Consider the following 20,370-nt stretch of genomic DNA (forward strand, 5'->3'; position numbering starts at 1 on the left):
AGAGATGTGACAGACAGGGAAAGGGGGGAAAGAAGGAAAGAACAAAAGGGAAATCTGTGATAGGGTAAAAGGCAGGAGTGATTAAATGACAAAGTGGATGATGGTGTAAGGCAAAAAGGAGGTGTTAATGGGACAAGTAAAGAAACAAAAGATGGGTCTGGAGTAGCTGTAATTGGCAAAGCAGAACCATATTGTCCAACCATATTGATTGGACAAATCAAATTGGTCAGGGTAGCCTTGAGGAGGAGTTCATAGAGTGCATAAGGGACGGGTTCCTTGAGCAGTATGTAACGGAACCAACCAGGGGGCAGGCTATCTTGTGTAATGAGACAGGATTAATAAACAATTTCCTAGTAAAGGATCCCTCGGAATGAGTGATCATAGCATGATTGAATTTCAAATTCAGATGGAGGGTGAGAAAGTTGGATCTCTAACCAGCGTACTAAGCTTAAATAAAGGAGACTATGAAGGTATGAGGGCAGAGTTGGGTAAAGTGGACTGGGAAAAAAGATTGAAATGTAGGACGGTTGATGAACGGTGGTACATTTAAGGAGATATTTCACAACTCTCAAGAAAAATACATTCCAATGAGAAAGAAAGGGTGTAAGAGAAAAGATAGCCATCCAAACTCTGAACAAATATTTTGCATCAGTCTTTACGGTTGAGGACACTAACAATATTCCAACAGTGGATAGTCAAGGGGCAAAAGGGGAGGAGGAATTTAACACAATCACAATCATTAAGGAGGTGGTACTCATTAAGATAATGGGACTAAAGGCAGATAAATCTCCTGGACCTGATGGCTTGCATCCTAGGGTCTTAAGAGAAATAGCGGCAGGGATTGTGGATGCATTGGTTGTAATTTACCAAAATTCCCTGGATTCTGGGGAGGTCCCAGCAGATTGGAAAACTGCAAATGTAACGTCCCTAAAAAAGGAGGCAGACAAAAAGCAGGAAACTATAGACCAGTTAGCCAAACATCTGTGGTTAGGAAAATGTTGGAGTCCATTATTAAAGAAGCAGTAGCAGGACATTTGGATAAGCAAAATTTGGTCAGGCAGAGTCAGTTTGGATTTATGACGGGGAAGTCATGTTTGACAAATTTGCTGGAGTTCTTTGAGGATGTAACAAACAGTGGATAAAGGGGAACCAGTGGATGTGGTGTATTTGGACTTCCAGAAGGCATTTGACATAAAAGGTTATTGCACAAGATAAAAGTTCATGGGGTTGGGGGTAATATATTGGCATGGATAGAGGATTGGCTAACAGAGAACAGAGAGTCGGGATAAATGGTTCATTCTCTGGTTGGCAATCAGTAACTAGTGTGGTGCCGCAGGGATCAGTGCTGGGACCCCAACTATTTACAATCTATATTAACGACTTGGAAGAAGGGACTGAGTGTAACGTAGCCAAGTTTGCTGACGATACAAAGATGGGAGGAAAAGCAATGCATGAGGAGGACACAAAAAATCTGCAAAAGGACAGACAGGCTAAGTGAGTGGGCAAAAGTTTGGCAGACGGAGTATAATGTTGTAAAGTGTGAGGTCATGTACTTTGGCAGAAAAAAATTCAAAGAGCAAGTTATTATTTAAATGGAGAAAGATTGCAAAGTGCCGCAGTACAGCGGGACCTGGGGTACTTGTGCATGAAACACAAAAGGATAGTATGCAGGTACTGCAAGTGATCAGGAAGGCCAATGGTATCTTGGCCTTTATTGCAAAGGGGATGGAGTATAAAAGCAGGGAAATCTTGCTACAGCTATACAAGGTGTTGGTGAGGCCACACCTGGAATACTGCATGCAGTTTTGGTTTCCATATTTACAAAAGGATATACTTGCTTTAGAGGCAGTTCAGAGAAGGTTCACTAAGTTGATTCCGGGGATGAGGGGATTGACTTATGAGGAAAGGTTGAGTAGGTTGAGCCTCTACTCATTGGAATTCAGAAGAATGTGAGGCGATCATCGAAACGTATAAGATTATGAGGGGGCTTGACAAGGTGGATGCAGAGCAGGTGTCTCCACTGATGGGGGAGACTAGAACTAGAGGGCATGATCTTAGAATAAGGGGCCGCCCATTTAAAACAGAGATGAGGAGGAATTTCTTAGGGTTGTAAATCTGTGGAATTTGCTGCCTTAGAGAGCTTTGGAAGCTGGGACATTGAATAAATTTAAGACAGAAATAGACAGTTTCTTGAATGATAAGGGGATAAGAGATTATGGGGAGAGGGCGGGAAATGGAGCTGAGTCCATGATCAGATCAGCCATGATCTTATTGAATGGCGGAGCAGGCTCGAGGGGCCGTATGGCCTACTCCTGTTCTTATTTCTTATGTTCTTATTACCAACCGCTGCTGTCTGAAAACATGGGAGCAGTGGTTATGATCTTAAATAGTTGAACTCAATGTTGGGTCAAGAAGGCTGTCGAAAAATGAGGTGGTGTTCCTTGAGCTTCTGTTGAGCTTCATTAGAACAGTATAAGAGGTCGAGGTCAGAGTGGGAGTGGACGGAGAATTAAAAAGGCAAGCAACCAAAAGCTTAGGGTCATGCTTGTGGACTGAACAGAGGTGTTCAACAAATCGATCGCCCATTCTGCGTTTGATTTCCCCAATGTAGAGGAGACCACATTATGAGCAGCGAATTCAGTGCACAGAATTGAAAGAAGTACAAGTAAATCACTGTTTCACCTGAACGGAGTGTTTGGGGCCCTAGACAGTGGGAAGGGAGGAGGTAAATGGGCAGGTGTTGCTTTTCCAGCGCTTGCACGGGAAGGGGAATGGGTGTTGGGGGTGATGGAGGGGTGGAGGGAGCAGTCGCTTCAGAATGCTGAAAGGGGAAGAGAAAGGTGTGTTTGGTGGTGGCATTGCACTGGAAGTGTTGGAAATGGCGGTGGATGATCTGTTCAATGTGGAGGCTGATCGGGTGGAAGGTGAAGACAAGGGGCACCCTATTATGGCTATGCGAGAGAGAGGAAGTGTTGAGAGCAGAAGTGAGAAATGGAATGGACACGGTTGAGGGCCCCGTCAACCATGGTGGAGGGGATTCCTTAGTTGAAGAAAAAGAAAGAGATATCGGAAACACTGGTGTGGAAGGTGCCATGGAAAAATTGGGAGAAAGGAATTGAGTCCTTATAGGAAGCAGGGTGGGAGGAAGTATAATCAAGGTTGCTGTGGGAGTCTATGGGCTTATAATAGATACTGGTTGACAGCCTATCTCCAGAAATGGAGACTGGGAAGTTGAGGAAGGGAAGAGTTGGAGATGGACCATGATAAGGTATGAGAGAGGTGGACATTGGAAGCAAAGTTGATAACACTTTCCAGTTTGGGGCAAGAGCAAGAACTGGCACTGATATAGTCATCAGTGTACAGAAAAAGAGATGAGGGAGGGGACCTGTGTAGGACTGGCACAAAAAATGTTCCACGTATCCCACGAGAAAGGTGTAGCTAGGACCTATGCGGGTTTCCGTGGCCACACTTTTTATTTGGAGAAGTTGTTCAAAATAAGAACAAGTTCAGCCAGGCGGAGGAGGAGGAGGAGGAGGAGGAGGAGGGTGGTGTTGGGCCTCCATTCAAGGAAGAAGAGGAGAGCCTGCAGATCGTCTGGGTGGGGGTCTAGAGGGACTAGACATCCATGGTAAAAAGAAGACAGTTAGGGCCAGGAAATTGGAAACTGTTAAATTGGCAGAATGCGTTGGAAGAGTCACGCATGTAGGTGGAAAGAGGCTGGACAACGGGAGAAAAATTCTGATAGGAAGAAATAAGTTTCTTGGGACAGGAACAGACTGAAACTATGACCAGAACAGTCCTGTTTTTGGGGTCTTGGGAAGGAGGTAGAAGTGGGCTGTGCGAGGTTGGAGGACTGAGGTTGGAGGGAATATCTCCAGAGGATCGCTGACAGTCTGGGAAATGATGGCTTGATGTTCGCTGGTGGGGTCATCAACTTGGGGAGGTAGGAGTTTTAAGCATATGTAATTTCTGAAATACCAAGAAGAAAACTATTGATACAGATCAAACAAAACAAATATGCTGTTCCTTCTAGTGTGGTAAATTTATATTCAAGGAAATGTTTGTATGTATGTATATACAAAACCAATACCCAATATGGCTTCCTGCTAGATAACCTAAGATCATGTGAAATGTAAGCAGTGTTGATGAGTAAACACTGAATTCAGTTTTTGTCGATTTTGCACCGTCTTTTCTTCAGTTAGATCTTTCTGTGTTTGATCTCTACTCTTTCCACAGCCACGAAGAGTATTTCTCGGGTCGGCCATATGGAGCACTGGATTCTGGTTTCAACAGTGTTGACAGTGGAGATAAGAGGTGGTCAGGGAATGAGGTACATGACTCGGTGCCTTTTTAAAATAATACTTGGAGCAGATATAATCAGTGTTTCAGAGCTCTTTCAATATCCATTACAAGTATCAGAAGCAAAAAAAAATACTTCCATATCTTTAAATCTATACACTGATCTTAATAAAAATTAGCACATAACTCCCTCATTATTTCTGATTAATACACCTCTTCCTGTGCTTGCTGCAATGGATGGTGGCTTCTGGTTGATTCCTTCTGGTATTTAATGGTTCAGTTACAATGGGTTCAAATTTCCCCAGGAGTTGCCCCGCTTTTTTTTGGAGCAAGTAGCTTTTTTTGGAGTAACTTAAAAATCGCAAATTTCCCCATTTAACTTGCTCCAGTGTAAGTCAGTTAGGTTTTTTTTTAGTTTTGTTTTTTTTTCTCCACAAGGGGGCGTGACCAGCCACTTATGCCTGTTTTGGCCATAGAAGCAAATTTGGCCAACTGATAGTTACTCCAAACTAACTTAGGCCAGTTATGTGGCCTCTTTTGTAGGCACAGAAAAACCTTACCTACATTTAAGAAATCAGCACAGGTAGTCAGAGATAGTGGTGGGGGCGGGGGGGGGGGGGTGGCGGGGTGGTGAGTTAGAGGATTCCAAAGCTCTAAAGACCATCACAACATTACAACATCTTCAGCACAACAGCTGCACAACATCACCACAAATAAATGAAAGATAAATCAGCTACAGAAAATAGAGCAGTCCTACGTTGCCGACTGCAGAACGCACCGGCTGGCCCTCCAGCCAGGGCTAGGGGCGGCAGGCACACATGACTGTAGGGGTGAGGGATTTTTACTTTGTACAGTTGACCCTAAATGTTGCGTGGTCCTAATGGAGGATGATTCAGTTTTGATGCAAAAGATCTTTTATTGTGAATTTTACAGTGCACTTCAATGATACAAACAACAGCCACAGCAGGAAAGAAAGTCTGCACCCAACCCCCCACCCACATCTCGGGGAAAGTGCACTTCCTCAAAGGGTCGGTGATGGTGGTGAGGGGTGGCGGGCGGGTTGGGTCTGACCGGTGGCTGGTGCGTGGAGTGAAATTTGAGTCTCCGGCCTTTGTGCTCTTATTGCAGAAGCCAGCTCCCTCATGGCATCTGCCATTGTCTGCACACCCTCTGAAATGCCCGCCCTGACTTCCCATCTTAGTGCAGAGATTTTACCCGATAGTGTGACGACCTCATCACGCACCCTACTGACGGCCGCCACATTGATCTTGTGAGGGCATTGGTCGTCTCACCCAATGAAAAAACCTAATTTACTTCTGCTGAGGGCTGCCTCTCAGGAGAGACTGGTTGGCTTCTTTCCCTCGCCGTGGGTCTACCTAGTGGCATCCCTCCAGTGCGAGGCACAGGCTGGGACGCTGGGGCACTGGGTATCCCAATATGCATTTCCCGACTGCCACTCGGACCCTCGACCTCGGAAGGTGTGAACCCATGGAAGGTTGCTGAGGAGCTAATGGAGGGTTCTGGCTGTGTGATGCCCTGTGATATGTCCTGATCGATATCGCGGTCAGCATTCTCCTGAGCACACATTTCCATGGACCCCTCCTCCCCCCCCCCCCCAACCTGCCTTGGTCTGGAGCGCACGCATCTGTATCCTCAGGATCTTGAGGAGCGTCGTCTTCTGCAAAAGACAACACAACAATCAAATGGTTAGCAGCACAGGAGGGGGCAGGATGGGTGGCATGAGTAGTCTTACACGTAGCAGGCCAGTCAGCAGGTTGATTTGAAGGGCCACTATGCATTTTAATGACTCACCCTCACCTTCGCGTGTGGGTCTCGCCTGTGCAGAGCTTATTCTTTTTCTGCCAGTGTGAGTCAGCAAGGCAGCAAACCCTCTGTTCCAGGGGTGTCAGTTGGTGCAGATTTGGCGGCCCTCCTCCCGTTCTAGTTCCCTCCCTCTTGTTGTGGGCCAATTCCTTCTGTAAAGATGAAAATATAAATTGTCAGACATGGTGTGCTTCTGATGGGTGGGACACATACAGATGCTCACATTTTCCACTGCAATTCAATTTAAAGATGAAGATGTTACTTACACTCACTACTTGACCAATGTCCTGCCATTTTTTCTTGCACTGGCTTCCAGATTTTGCGGTGTTGACCCCAGCGGAGAATTCTTCAGCAACGAGGTTCCATCTTTTTCTCATTTCCTTGGGGGAAACCTTTGATAGAAACATAGAAACATAGAAAATAGGTGCAGGAGTAGGCCATTCGGCCCTTCTAGCCTGCACCGCCATTCAATGAGTTCATGGCTGAACATGCAACTTCAGTACCCCATTCCTGCTTTCTCGCCATACCCCTTGATCCCCCTAGTAGTAAGGACTACATCTAACTCCTTTTTGAATATATTTAGTGAATTGGCCTCAACAACTTTCTGTGGTAGAGAATTCCACAGGTTCACCACTCTCTGGGTGAAGAAATTCCTCCTCATCTCAGTCCTAAATGGCTTAACCCTTATCCTTAGACTGTGTCCCCTGGTTCTGGACTTCCCCAACATTGGGAACATTCTTCCTGCATCTAACCTGTCTAACCCCGTCAGAATTTTAAACGTTTCTATGAGGTCTCCTCTCATTCTTCTGAACTCCAGTGAATACAAGCCCAGTTGATCCAGTCTTTCTTGATAGGTCAGTCCCGCCATCCCGGGAATCAGTCTGGTGAACCTTCGCTGCACTCCCTCAATAGCAAGAATGGCCTTCCTCAGATTAGGAGACCAAAACTGTACACACTCTTGCTGATATCCAGCTCCAGCCATTTCTCTTCAATAACCGTTACTAATTTTTCCACTTCCTCATGGAGGAATTCTTGGTTCTTCTTGCACGCTCATGAGCCATTTGTCTATTGGACTCAAACACAGGTAATATTCAAAGATCACACTTACACCTCTCTTACATCTATCTAGCACTCCTTTTCACTCCCTCAGCCACACAAACATCAATATTCAGATCTCAGCTTTATATATGCTCCATAGCCACTTATTCTGAGGACGCTCTCCCTTTAATTGGCCGATTGCCAAGCTTCCTGTTACACTGCGCATGCGCGCACACTCAAACGGTCATGCGTGCCCCTGCCGGCACTACACGACACACTGTATCGAAGCCCCGGCCCCCCCCCCCCCCCCAGACTCTGCTGCGCGACGCCAATTGATCCGAATGACGAAGGAGCGGCCAAATTACAAGGTAGATTTTTGCCGCTTTTTTTCTTCCAGGAAGTCGGCGCACCACATCGAGATACGCCGCTCTAAGCGGCTGGGGAAATTTGGGGCCAATGGTCCCATATATTGCTTGATGCTTGCTGCACTGTCAATTTTGGAAGCCTGTGGTCAAACTGTTATTACCAGTCAATCTTTTATATCACCGGGATTGTTGATTCTTGGCTCGACAGTCCTTATACTACACAAAAAAAAATATATACTCTTTGTCTCCCTCACTGAGTAATTGTCTATTTACTAATGCATCTCTTTCAATTATTAATGAGACAATATCCATTTAAATCTGAATTTACAATCATGCATCAGTGTCTGAGTAGTAATAGTGACAAATGCTGTCCAATTGTTACCAGATGTACAACACACCCCATACGATACTTAGAAAGGTAGGCATTTCCTAACATAACTGTTTTTGTTGAGAAATTGCTCTATTTGTTGATTGTTGCATGACCGTATCCCTCTCGTGTAAGGTCCATTACTGCGGTATTAATTAGGTTATGTTACATGTGTGAAATACAGCATTGCCTTTCTTATTGCAGCCCACAGATGAGTTTTCTGACCTCCCACAGCGAATGGCTGAAATTGCAAAGGAGCAGAGGCAGCGACGAGAGAGTCAGCATCACGAACATCGAGCTGTACCACCCGTGACAAATGGCACAGGTAAAGTAAATCCAGAAAGAGAGACAGACACAACCTCAGTAATTGAATAAGTGCGGTCATGATAGCTGACACATCCAGTGAGAATGAAGAAACATTCTGCAATTGTTAGCATTTCTTTCTTTTGTAACTTAGCATACGTGCTACATATCAGCCATAGAATGGAGATTCATTAAGTCTGCAAACAGATAGTAAAGTATACTACCATCAGCCATGAGAAGATCTAATTAAATCTTAAAATTTGCATGGCAAGTAGTTTTACAGGAAATGGATTATTCACTTTCTTGGGCTGATGCTGGTGTAACTTAAAATATTTTAAGTGGTTGAACAAGCTTTGTTCTGTTGAATATTTTTCAGATACTTTTCATTCTAAGGCCTGCCATAGTTTCTTTTAAAACCAGAAACTTGCCCCGTTAAACCAATTTCCTTCACTTTGAATAACCCAGACACACTTACAAATATTGTTCAGTTTATGTAAAATATTCTTTTATTTTTCCAAGTACTGTAACAGAATTCTGATTCTGAAGTGACCCCTGATTATTGTGCAAAAGGTTCAATCAGGAAGTTATAAACTGTGCATCCGGATATTGTTTCAGTTGGTAGAGTGTCTTATTTTCAGATTATTTGGTAGAGTATTTGTGTAATTAGCAGGGGTGGAGAAAGAGCAGATTTGCATACTTATAATCGATGCTATAGAATGATGCAGTTCAGTACACGCACACACAGTGGGCAGGTTTAGCGCTGACTCTAGGAAAACTGGTCAGGTCAGTGATGGGTAGAAAGATCCCTTTGAGAAAGAAAACCCGCTAGCACTTGTTGTCTATGGGCCCGAACTTGGTGGCCTTACTGCCGGCTGCCGCCGAGTTTTTTCGGCGATCTCCCCTCGGTGCTAGTTTCCACTAGGCCCCTCGCCGGCAGAGGGGGGGGAATGACCGCTGGGAACCACCTGCTGACAGCTGTATGCTGACGGCCGCTAGTGCAAAAGTGGCCTCCCGCCCGCTGAGCTGCCAGATTCCTCCGGGTGGGAATCAGCGACAGCAGGGGGGAGGACCGCTGCGTGGAAGCAGGTCTAACGCCAACAGTAAGTATGAAAATCTGCAAAAAAAAAAGGTTAGTGAACTTTTTTTCAGCGATTTATGTGGATGGGGTCCCCTGAAGGTATTTTTTTGTGAAACTCCCGGTATCCCAGCGGCACTTGGGTGGAACTTCACTTCCACCAAGTTCGGGCCCAATGTCCCTATTTATAAAACCCTAAATTCTACTTGCCTTTCCAATGCCACAAATAGTTTCAGTAATTTGCTATGAAAGAATTACAGAAAAGCAAAGACTAAAATAGTAGTCACATTAGATGTTTTGGGAGGTAAATCATTTTAAAACAGTAGCGGGTTGAAATTATTTTTATATCTTTATTCCAGGTGAACATGACCTAGAGCAGATTGATTACATTGATAGCTGTGCAACAGAGGAAGAGGAGGAGGAAATGCGATTGTCAAAGCGTCCTGATTCCACCAGCCTCAGCTCACAATTCATAGCATATATTGAACGACGGCGTATTAACTATGAGGTAACTCTTACAGTTCTTGACTAAAACCGATGAGAATATTTGCATGTAAAGGATATATGATTAAGAGTAGTAGTTTACTGGAGCAATGTATATTTATAGATATTTGAATTTACCAGTTGGACTTTACATAAGAACATAAGAAATAGGAACAGGAGTAGGCCATACGGCCCCTCGAGCCTGCTCCGCCATTCAATAAGATCATGGCTGATCTGATCATGGACTCAGCTCCACTTCCCTGCCCGCTCCCCATAACCCCTTATATCCTTATCGTTTAAGAAACTGTCTATTTCTATCTTAAATTTATTCAATGTCCCAGCTTCCAAAGCTCTCTGAGGCAGCGAATTCCACAGATGTGCAACCCTCTGAGAGAAGAAATTCCTCCTTCTCTCTGTTTTAAATGGGCGGCCCTTATTCTAAGATCATGCACCTATAGTTCTAGTCTCCCCCATCAGTGGAAACATCCTTTCTGCATCCTTGTCAAGCCCCCTCATAATCTTTTACGTTTCGATGAGATCATCTCTCATTCTTCTGAATTCCAATGAGTCGAGGCCCAACCTACTCAACCTTTCCTCATAAGTCAACCTCCTCATCTCTGGAATCAACCTAGTGAACCTTCTCTGAACTGCCTTCAAAGAAAGTCATCCTTGTTAATAGAATAACCTCGTGCAGGATATTATTCTGTTGCTGTTTTCTTGTATGAACGAAATTTATGGGCAAAGATAAATACTTGGATTATTGTTCGTGCGTGCATAAAAACCCATCATAAACCATTCTTGATATATTTAATTGATGGCTAATACATTTTAATTGCTACTACGTATACCATTTCACAACACTGGTTCATAATTATAGTTCCACATAGGACAAGATTGTAACTGATAAATCTAATGTTGAAGTTTTTTTCTTCTCCTTTTGAAGGCCTCTCCAGTGAAATCAAAGCTCGTCGGAGATCCACAAAGAACTGAGAATGGCAGGGGCATGCTACAACAGAACAGGTATTGTGTTCAACTTCGTCTTGGAGCGAATTTACATGAAAGAATGAAGAATGATTGTATATTTCAAATTACAAATGTATTTCAAATCCAGAGCATCTTGAAAATAATTCTACCAAATATATAATCTCTGCTGTTGCAACACATCAGCTCTTATAATTGTAACAGCCAGTAAAGTGTTATTTTATCATACCCTTTATATATTTCCAATGTAAGTAAAACATTTTTAAAATACTTGAAGATTTAAATGAACCTCAAAATATTCCAAATATAGAAGTACAGTACAATATCAAGGTACATTTCTGATTGTATAGTAGTTATTTAATAACTTACTGGGATGTGACATTCTTTAATTGATTGTACAGTAATTATTGTCACATATGAATACTATTTGAGTGAAAAGCACTTTTTAGAGAGGTTGTTTCATGTTCTCCAGTTGTACAGTGGGTAAACACACTGCTTGGAGGTTATAAGAAGATACATTGGCCTCAATGGGCTCTTGTTTGATTTCTAATTTAGCTGCTAATTTAGCTGATCCCAGTTATGGTGCTCAACTTAACCTCAGTGACCTGAACTGGGAGAGAGGAAAAATCAGCCAGGGTTGCTGCTCCCGAACATTTCTCAGTAATTTATTTTGGAAAGTGCGCCAGTCCGCACATCAAGTTGACTCGTCGAAGATTCCCCCAACCATCGTCAAATAGACACTCGCTAACTCGGCTCATGCTGAAGAAGTTATTTTGGAAAGGTACCGAAGTCTGCTGGCATTCATACAACTGGACTCGAGTATTAATTTACACCTTCAAGAGAGTAGAAACAGCAGGAAACTCCGGGAACATAGATTTAGCAAAAACAATTTCTTGTGTACATTCTTCATTAAAAAGTGAACCAGAAATAATAGGGAGATAGAACTAATCGTGAGCTATAGATTTGTTGGCTTAACATCAATGGCAGAAAAGATACTAGAATCCTTGTTAAATTATCAGATAATAAAACAACTAGAGAGGGAGGATATCATTTTAAAAATGGATTTCTAAAAGGAAGGTTGTGTTTAACCAACCTCATTGATTTCTTTGAAGTAACCGAAAAAGTAGACTGGGCAATGCAGTGGGTGTAGTATACATGTTCTTTCAGGCTTTTGATAAGGTTCCATTCAATAGACTTATGACAAAGGTCAAGGCGTATGGAATCAGGAACCAGGTAGCAGAATGGATTAAAAGATGGCTACAAAACAGAAAACCGAGGGTAGGAGTTTCTCTGACTGGCAGAAAGTCGAAAATCGTGTCCCGCAGGGATTGTGCTTGGACCACTGTTCACCATATACACAAATAATTTGGACTCGGAAATTGGAGGCATGTGTCAACATTTGCATATTATACCAAATTGGGGGCTAAAATTAATAATGTGGAGCACTGCACTCTCTCGCTCGCTCTCTCTCTCTTTCCTGCCCCCCCCCTTATTTTTTCACTGATGTTTGCTTTACTGCCTGCGCTCCCCATGGCCCTCCACCTGTTACATTAACCATGCTCGCAGGTTCCTTTTCCCCTTCCTTCCTCTTTTTTTCCTCCCTTCCCCTCACAATTTTGGTTTTCTCTTACCTTACCCTTTTCCATGTCCCACCCCAGTTGTCACCAGTTCTGTTCTTCATTCACCTTCCAACTGTCGCCCTCCCCCCCCCCCCCCCCGCTTCCTCGTCAGACAGAGTGCACTCTTGTGCACCTTTATCTGACTTCAGGGGAAGAGGGAAAATGAGGAAACAGGGAGACAGCTGCAGGTGTGCTCCTGGCCGCTGGATTTCTACTGGCTGTTGAACAGTCATCGTGGGAGGCTTGTGCCATAACGTCTCCAGCTGCCCCTGTAGGCCCTTTGGTCCAGCAGAATTCTGATGTGTCTTTGTTGAAGTGGGTAAAATTTCACCTATTTGGAGAGAGACTAAAATAATTGCCCTCCTGAAGCAGGAGAAGAATGCTTGTGAAACCTCCAGCTACTGCCTGATCTCCTTACTTTGCACTTGTTATAAAGTGCTGGAAAAAAGAAAAAGAAAGACTTGCATTTATATAGCGCCTTTCACAACGACTGGATGACTCAAAGCGCTTTACAGCCAATGAAGTACTTTTGAAGTGAGGTCACTATTGTAATGAGGGAAATGCGGTGCCAACTTACGCACAGCAAACTCCCACAAACAGCAATGTGATAATGACCAGATAATCTGTTTTTGTTATTTTGATTGAGGGATAAATATGGAGAGGCTACTACTCCACAGACTAGCCCCCATCATCGAGCCAACGATTCCTAAGGAGCAAGCGGGTTTCCGGAGCGGCCGTAACTGCTGCGACCAAGTGGTAGCTTTAACAGCGCATATGGAAACAGGCTTCCAGCACCAGCTCAAGTCTGCCATAGCACTCGTGGGCCTATCAATGGCATGTGACACTGTATGGAAGCCTGGACTGTTTTTCAAGCTCTCCACCAATTTACCCTGTAGAGCAACGATCCATCTTCTCAACTCCATGCTTAGCAACCAATGTTTCCGTGTGTACTCTGGCACCCAGAAGAGCAGATATAGGACATTGAACAACGGACTCCCACAGGGTTCTGTCCTGGCACCCATGTTATTCAACATTTATACCAGTGAGCTGCCCGAAGCAGAGTTCCGCAAGTTCATATACGCTGATGAATCTGTCCATCACCGAGGAGACCCTGACCAGTGATTTACAGAGGATGGAGGTATACTTCTGCTGATGGTGCCTTCGGCCAAACCCGCAAAAGACCATCCCCTCAACATTCCACCTCAACACCCATCAAGCAAACCAAGCTTTGAAAGTCTCCCTTTGTGGCGCAAAGATAAAGCATGTCCATCATGCAACTGTGGAGCTCCTAATCAGACCTGGAGCACATCATTGAGCACTGCCCTCAGAGGAAACTTGCAGGCAGCCTACAAGATATCCAGCTTTGGCTTGGATATCCAACTTCGATATTGACATTTGATTTGCCTTGCTACAACCATACAAAACAAGATGCTGAAGTGGGAGGTCTGGACACCCCATTCCCATCTTATTTATGTTCTTATACTGAATCTGTACCTACTCCAGGCACAGGCCTATTAACTTCAGATTAGGGAGGCGCATTACATCAGTTCTCTGCTCTGAGAATGTTCCCCAGATGAAATGAAGAGGAAAATCTCCCTTCCTTTGTCTACGATTTCCCCCCATTTGCATAAGAACATAAGAAATAGGAACAGGAGTAAGCCATATGGCCCCTCGAGCCTGCTCTGCCATTCAATAAGATTCAATTTACATTTCGATGAGATCACCTCTCATTCTTCTGAATTCCAATGAGTAGAGGCCCAACCTACTCAACCTTTCCTCATAAGTGAACCCTCTCATCCCCGGAATCAACCTAGTGAACCTTCTCTGAACTGCCTCCAAAGCAAGTATATCCTTTCGTAAATATGGAAACCAAAACTGCACGCAGTATTCCAGGTGTGGCCTCACCAATACCCTGTATAACTGTAGCAAGACTTCCCTGCTTTTATACTCCATCCCCTTTGCAATAAAGGCCAAGATTCCATTGGCCTTCCTGATCACTTGCTGTACCTGCAGACTATCCTTTTGTGTTTCATGCACAAGTACCCCCAGGTCCCGCTGTACTGCAGCACATTGCAATCTTTTTCCATTTAAATAATAACTTGCTCTTTGATTTTTTTTCTACCAAAGTGCATGACCTCACACTTTCCAACATTATGTTCCATCTGTCAAATTTTTGCCCACTCACTTAGCCTGTCTGTCTTTTTGCAGATTTTTTGTGTCCTCCTCACACATTGCTTTTCCTCCCATCTTTGTATCATCAGCAAACTTGGTTACGTTACACTCAGTCCCTTCTTCCAAGTTGTTACTATAGATTGTAAATAGTTGGGGTCCCAGCACTGATCCCTTCCTTTTGTTACAGTCCTCCCAGGTAAAAAATCTGCAAAAAGACAGACAGGCTAAGTGAGTGGGCAAAAATTTGACAGATGGAACATAATGTTGGAAAGTGTGCGGTCATGCACTTTGGTAGAAAAAAAATCAAAGAGCAAGTTATTATTTAAATGGAAAAAGATTGCAATGTGCTGCTGCTCACTTTTTTTTTAAGTACCCGTAGAGGTTGTACTATATTCGCTGAGTAATTGTTACTTTAGCAGATATACCATGAAAAGGGGAACAACTGTTTTCCTGCCGGCAGTTTGCAGGACCTTTGGAAGATGAAGGCATTGGTGTTTGTGCTATACACGCTTTTAAGTGACAGTGACAGTCAGTAAGCCAGTGAAACTTATCTACAGTCCCGGGAGCAGCTCAACATGGAGGTAGGCAGCCAAGGGGGCATGCAGCACAGGCAAGGACAGGGGGCCACTGCTTTTCATCCACACGCCATTATAGATTGTTTCCTTTCCTATGCAGTTTTGATGCTGCTTGCATCTTACTAAACTGGTTTTACCTGTTTGAATTCCCTGGGCTTGAGGCTGTGCAAAGGGAGTGTTCTTGCACTCCTATTTGAGGATTTAGACCACAGAAGCAATGTGGGAGAGGACTGCAAATTTGTATTTTTAGTTGCAGATTCACAAATGTCCACTTGTGGACAATATGTGGTACAACAGACAAATAGAATACCTCATTGAATTATGTCTTATGAACATTTAATTCCCATTTTTGGTTTGATCCTAATATTGCTGGTTATATTAGTTGTGGATTAATCTACTAGATTGTGGTTTATTTGTGTGTACACACAAATAAACCACAATCTAGATAAGATCATTTATATAGTTCACTAACACCATAAAGAGGCAGAATTGGAATTTTGCAGCAGTGAAATGAGCCACTAAATTGAATTTTCTGATGTAGTTGCGGACCGAGACCAATAGAAGTATACAAAATGTTTAACCTCTAATTATTTGGCCTTTTACTTTCATGAAATTAATGACTGATCACACAGCTGGCCATGCATTATACATATACGCAATAACAATTTTAACTTTTCAGAAATGAGGCCATTGGCTCCAAGAGACCAGAAACTTTGCAACTGTGGCATGACAGTGAACGACAGCAGGCATTAAAGGAGCGGTGAGTTCAGATTTAAAAATAAATGATTGTTTTAAAAGGAAAGCACAGTTTAATTGTAGATTTGTCAGATATCCTACGTGAACCTATAGACATCATGTTGATCAGAATTTATTTTACAGTTTTTCTCCCATCCTGAAGGTAAGCATGTGGGGCAGTTTAATTGGTGCCAGCAGCCTCCAATACTTTATCCATCTGCTTCTAGGCAGCAATTGTTAGGATCCTATTTGACCACCTCATCTGAAGTCTGCACGTGTAACACGTCTAACCCTAACATGGTATAATTTCCCTCGGGGGTCAATGGATAGCCTTCAGGACTTGAGAGCCATGATTTTTTTTCCCTCCGGCCACAGCACCTCTTTCCTTTTATTCCCTTCTTCTCCCCATACCCCCACTATAGTGCTAAAAGCCACTGTAGCACCTGCACTACTGCCTCAGCACAGATCAGGGTTTGAACTTGGGATTTGAAGGTATATACGCCCACCAATTCATCCTGTCTCGTCCCCCATTCCCCCCCACCCACCTCCACCTAAAAAGCTCAGTTTTTTATGTAAAGTGAAATTCTTCCATGTGAACAAATAAAATGGTTAGCCAGCATGAAGTGAAATTGAGCAGCTCTTTTCCCTAAGCTTTCTGATTCTGAATTTGGATTCATTTTGGCCAAACTGGTGAGAGGGATGAGGTTGCTTTTCAGACCATTGTTGACGCACTGTAGTGTTTCAAATTGGTGTTAAATAGTAGGGTTACATCAGTTCTTGACACACTTTTTCAGCATGGCCTTATTACCCAAGTTAGCCCTGTTAACCAACTAGATGCTTTGGAACAAATCTGACAATTTGCCTGAAAACAAACAACAGCAATCTGAACAGAGTGATTCCTGAATATGTCGGACTGCTTTCAGGGATTTATTGAGAAACTTTAAATTAGACACATTTGAAAATTTAGGTGAAGAATCATCTGTCCAAGATTTCTTCTCATTTCCATATTTTATACTTAGTTCATTAGTCACCTATTCTCTATCTCCAATTCTTTTACTTTCTTTGAAACAATAAATTCTAAATAGACAGTCTGAGGAGAGGACAGCTGTGCAAAGTATGTCTGAGAATAACAGCATTCTGTTACATTGGAAGCACTGCTGGCAATGCTGCTTCACACTAGATCTCTCCAGGAGAATTCCAATGAATAGCTGTTCTGTAGAAACTGGCAAGACGTTTCCTCAACAGGAAGTGAGGAAATGCTACTTTCAAGGGCGATTGGTGTGGAGAATCTCTATAATTGGAGACGCTGGATTATAACTCTCTTCCATGTCAACTAGATAACCGTTACTTTTCAAAGCAATGTTATCGATATTTGATTGCTGTTTATTTGGGGGAAAACAGCAGTTCCATATTGGCGTGAACTGGCATAATCCAGTAATTCCAAAGATTTCTTTTAGTCCCAAAAAGATGTAGCAGCCTAACTTGTGTAGCCTATAATTTAATGTGAGTTTTAAATGTCAATATTGATGTAATCTTAACATACTTTACTCGGTTTATCTTTTTTTTATAAATGTTAAGTTTTCCCATTATTGTTGAAGATTCTAAACTTAGACCTGCTCATTTAGCTTTTACTTTTTACTAAACTCCTCTGATTAAGTTGCTTTTTCTCTTTCCAGTGGATTTTCAGATGCTGGCTTGATCTCTCAAACTCCATCTAATGGCCAATATGTGGTAATTATTATGCAGTTGATGACATTAAAATGCCTTCTGTTAAATCATGTGTGTCATCCTACCAGCTATTTGGACAGTTTTTGTAATATCTGAACTGCTGCATTATTGAAGTGCGTGGGGAATTTCAATTAAAATGTTGAAGTTGGTCTGGAAGGACCCAGATGCAATGATTTACAGCTGTAATGAAGCAAGATTAAAATGTCAAGATAGAGTTAAATAGAAGAATTGTGCAGCCCAGGTTATCTTAGTGTATCCTAGATATAGAGAAATTGATATGTTTTATATCTGTTCCATCAATGAAGAGTACTTGAAACTGAGGCAGTTTCTTCAATTTCATTCAGTTCTGTGTCTCTTCCCAATTTCATTTTTGTTTTTCCTCACCGTCATGATTAACACACTGCGCTGCAGAGTAGTAGAACTTGGGTTAATGCCTATGATTTTCCCAATACGGGATAATCGGATAAACTATTTCACTCAAAAGAGAATTCAGGCTGTGACACTTGCTCATCTTCAACCAGTAGGTTACAGAGTGGGACTGGCAGACATCAGAGCAGGTTGTGTTGCGGGCATTGCAATCCAGGGAGCTAATGAAGAAGGACAAAGATAACTTATTTAAATCATTAAAGAGACATCTTTGAAAATAGAATTGTGTTGCATGGATCTTCAACTATTAAATCTTACGGATATTCAGAATTCATCATTGCTGACCTTTTTTACTTTTGTAGATTAGGCGTAATAGGTATACTTAAAATACAGCTTTACATTACAGCAACTGGGACCTAATGTTGTAAAAGGAATTTTTCATTTGAAAATCAATGGTTGGTGAACAGTTTAAATGGTTTGAATGCTGTTCTTGTCAGACTTCGAATGTGGGGTGCTCAGAGTTGGAGTTGCAGAGGCGACGTGAACAACTACTGATGGAACGGACCAGACGAGAGGCACAACTTGCAGCCCATCAATATGAAGAGGAGAAAATCCGAACAAAACAAATTCAGAAAGAAGCTGTCCTTGACTTTGTGAGAGTAAGCACTCATATTTTAAAGATCTAATAACGATGCAGTTCTAATTTTCCAAGTACAGTCCAGAATGTACTAACTTTGTTAGTTTACTGAAGAAATGATCTGTGGGAGCTCTGCTTTTTTTCCCTTCCCTTTTTTCTTCTTTTAGGTCTCCCACTCTCTGAACTTTTACCAACCTAAATAACTAACAAAATTGCCAGCCCATGCTTCTGTGTTCCTCAAGGATAGTCAAGAAACTTGCTTCAGACTTCTGCTGATACTATTCTGTAACCACTCATTAGCAGCTTGTGACTCCCCAGCCTAATAGTCTAGCTGAACACAAACAAATCAAAAGTTGTATCAGTCCATTGGAGGGCTGTTCTTTTTAAAATGTTATTGTCTTTCCTCCCCTGCACCCAGTCATCTCTAAGTGGGGAGGGGGTTTATGTCACCATATATTGCCCCAGTGACTTTAAAAACTCTCCTCATATTTAAACCCTCATCTGCCTTAAGAAGGCATTTGGAATTGAGTACATTCTGAGCTATCAGTGTATCTTGATTACATCTCTTTCAGAAGTAATCCATTATCTTACAAACTTAAAATGAAGTTAATAATTACTACACAATTTGTTCTCTGTTTTTTTTCATCTCTCTTATCCTCTAGATTCCTTTTTTTTTTAAAAAAAAGGTAGTATCCACTGTCTAAATGGAACTGGCAGTCCTTCATGTAGTAATGTAGACAGGGGATTTTGGCAACAATTTGTATATGGAGGCAATGGGAGAATCACAGTCCTCTCCTTGTTCTGAATGTCTATGCACGTATGCACACAGGATACTAATCGGGAGTAGGAGCACAGTCTATTTGCTCCTTCCTCGTCCAGGAATGCCGAGTCCAAATGTAGTGTCGCTGCTGTCACCCATGTTGCAGATCGGGAACCTAATCTGGGAATCTACCTGGTCTCCATTATATGTTGGCTTTACCAATGGAGCAATCAGTAAAGTTAGACTTTCAACTTTACCAGCTTTATCAGTGCCTTTACCATCAGATGAGTTTGTTTCAAAAATCACATTTTTGGGAACTTCTTAACCTCTAACATTATGTTCAACTTGAACAATACCAAAGAAAATTCTCAAATGTTAATACTAACACAAAATATTAATTTAAAATATATATATTAGGTCCTTTTAATTAGCACTGATATTTATATGCTTGTGTGTATGCTGTGACTAATATTAACCCTTGGAACATCATGGAAATGTTGTCTGGGTGCAGTTGGGCTACATGTGCCCAAAGTAACTCATCCTGCAGCAGCACTTTCATATTAGATGTTTCAGGATCACTTTTGAAACAACCAGCACCATTTTTTTCATGACTCATGCAGCTTTAAGGTGTGAGTAAAAGATGGTAAAAATCGCTGCTTAGCAAAGTTGCAAGTTACTTGTAATACTGGTAAGTATTCTATCTTAGTTGGCAGGTGTAAAAGTACAAACTGATCAAATGTATAACTTATGGAGCTGCCACTTTAATGCCATTTATAGGAATGGTGGTTAAGATGATAGTGTTTGTGCTTTATCTCCCTGCAGCAAAAGAGTGGCCAAAGCCCTCAGAAACAGAGTCCCTCAGACAGCGATCACAGTGATGTAAGTCCTTGTGCAGGTTTAGCTGGATGTTCGAGAATAGAGTGAACAGCAAGAGATCTGTCTGACCTATTTTAAAGGGACAGTGATGTTAGTGCCAAATAACCTTTCAGTTCACACTTCAAGGACAGTATCACCCTAACTGGAAAAGGAAAAACATCACATAC

The 20,370-nt window shown here is 42.4% G+C and overlaps 1 protein-coding gene across 1 annotated transcript in view; it reads left to right on the forward strand.

Annotated features, from left to right (window-relative positions):
* The window catches only part of LOC139265872 (DISP complex protein LRCH3-like), a 176,072-nt gene that overhangs the window by 118,039 nt on the left and 37,663 nt on the right, over positions 1–20,370 (forward strand). Inside the window, exons 7-14 of the mRNA XM_070883397.1 lie at positions 4,237–4,330; positions 8,098–8,218; positions 9,631–9,779; positions 10,698–10,774; positions 15,781–15,861; positions 17,513–17,567; positions 18,428–18,589; positions 20,150–20,206. Coding sequence (XP_070739498.1) covers positions 4,237–4,330; positions 8,098–8,218; positions 9,631–9,779; positions 10,698–10,774; positions 15,781–15,861; positions 17,513–17,567; positions 18,428–18,589; positions 20,150–20,206 — 796 coding nt within the window. The remainder of the gene's footprint in view (positions 1–4,236; positions 4,331–8,097; positions 8,219–9,630; positions 9,780–10,697; positions 10,775–15,780; positions 15,862–17,512; positions 17,568–18,427; positions 18,590–20,149; positions 20,207–20,370) is intronic.

Source organism: Pristiophorus japonicus, chromosome 6, assembly GCF_044704955.1.
Source record: "Pristiophorus japonicus isolate sPriJap1 chromosome 6, sPriJap1.hap1, whole genome shotgun sequence".
Classification (NCBI taxonomy): Eukaryota; Metazoa; Chordata; class Chondrichthyes; family Pristiophoridae; genus Pristiophorus; species Pristiophorus japonicus.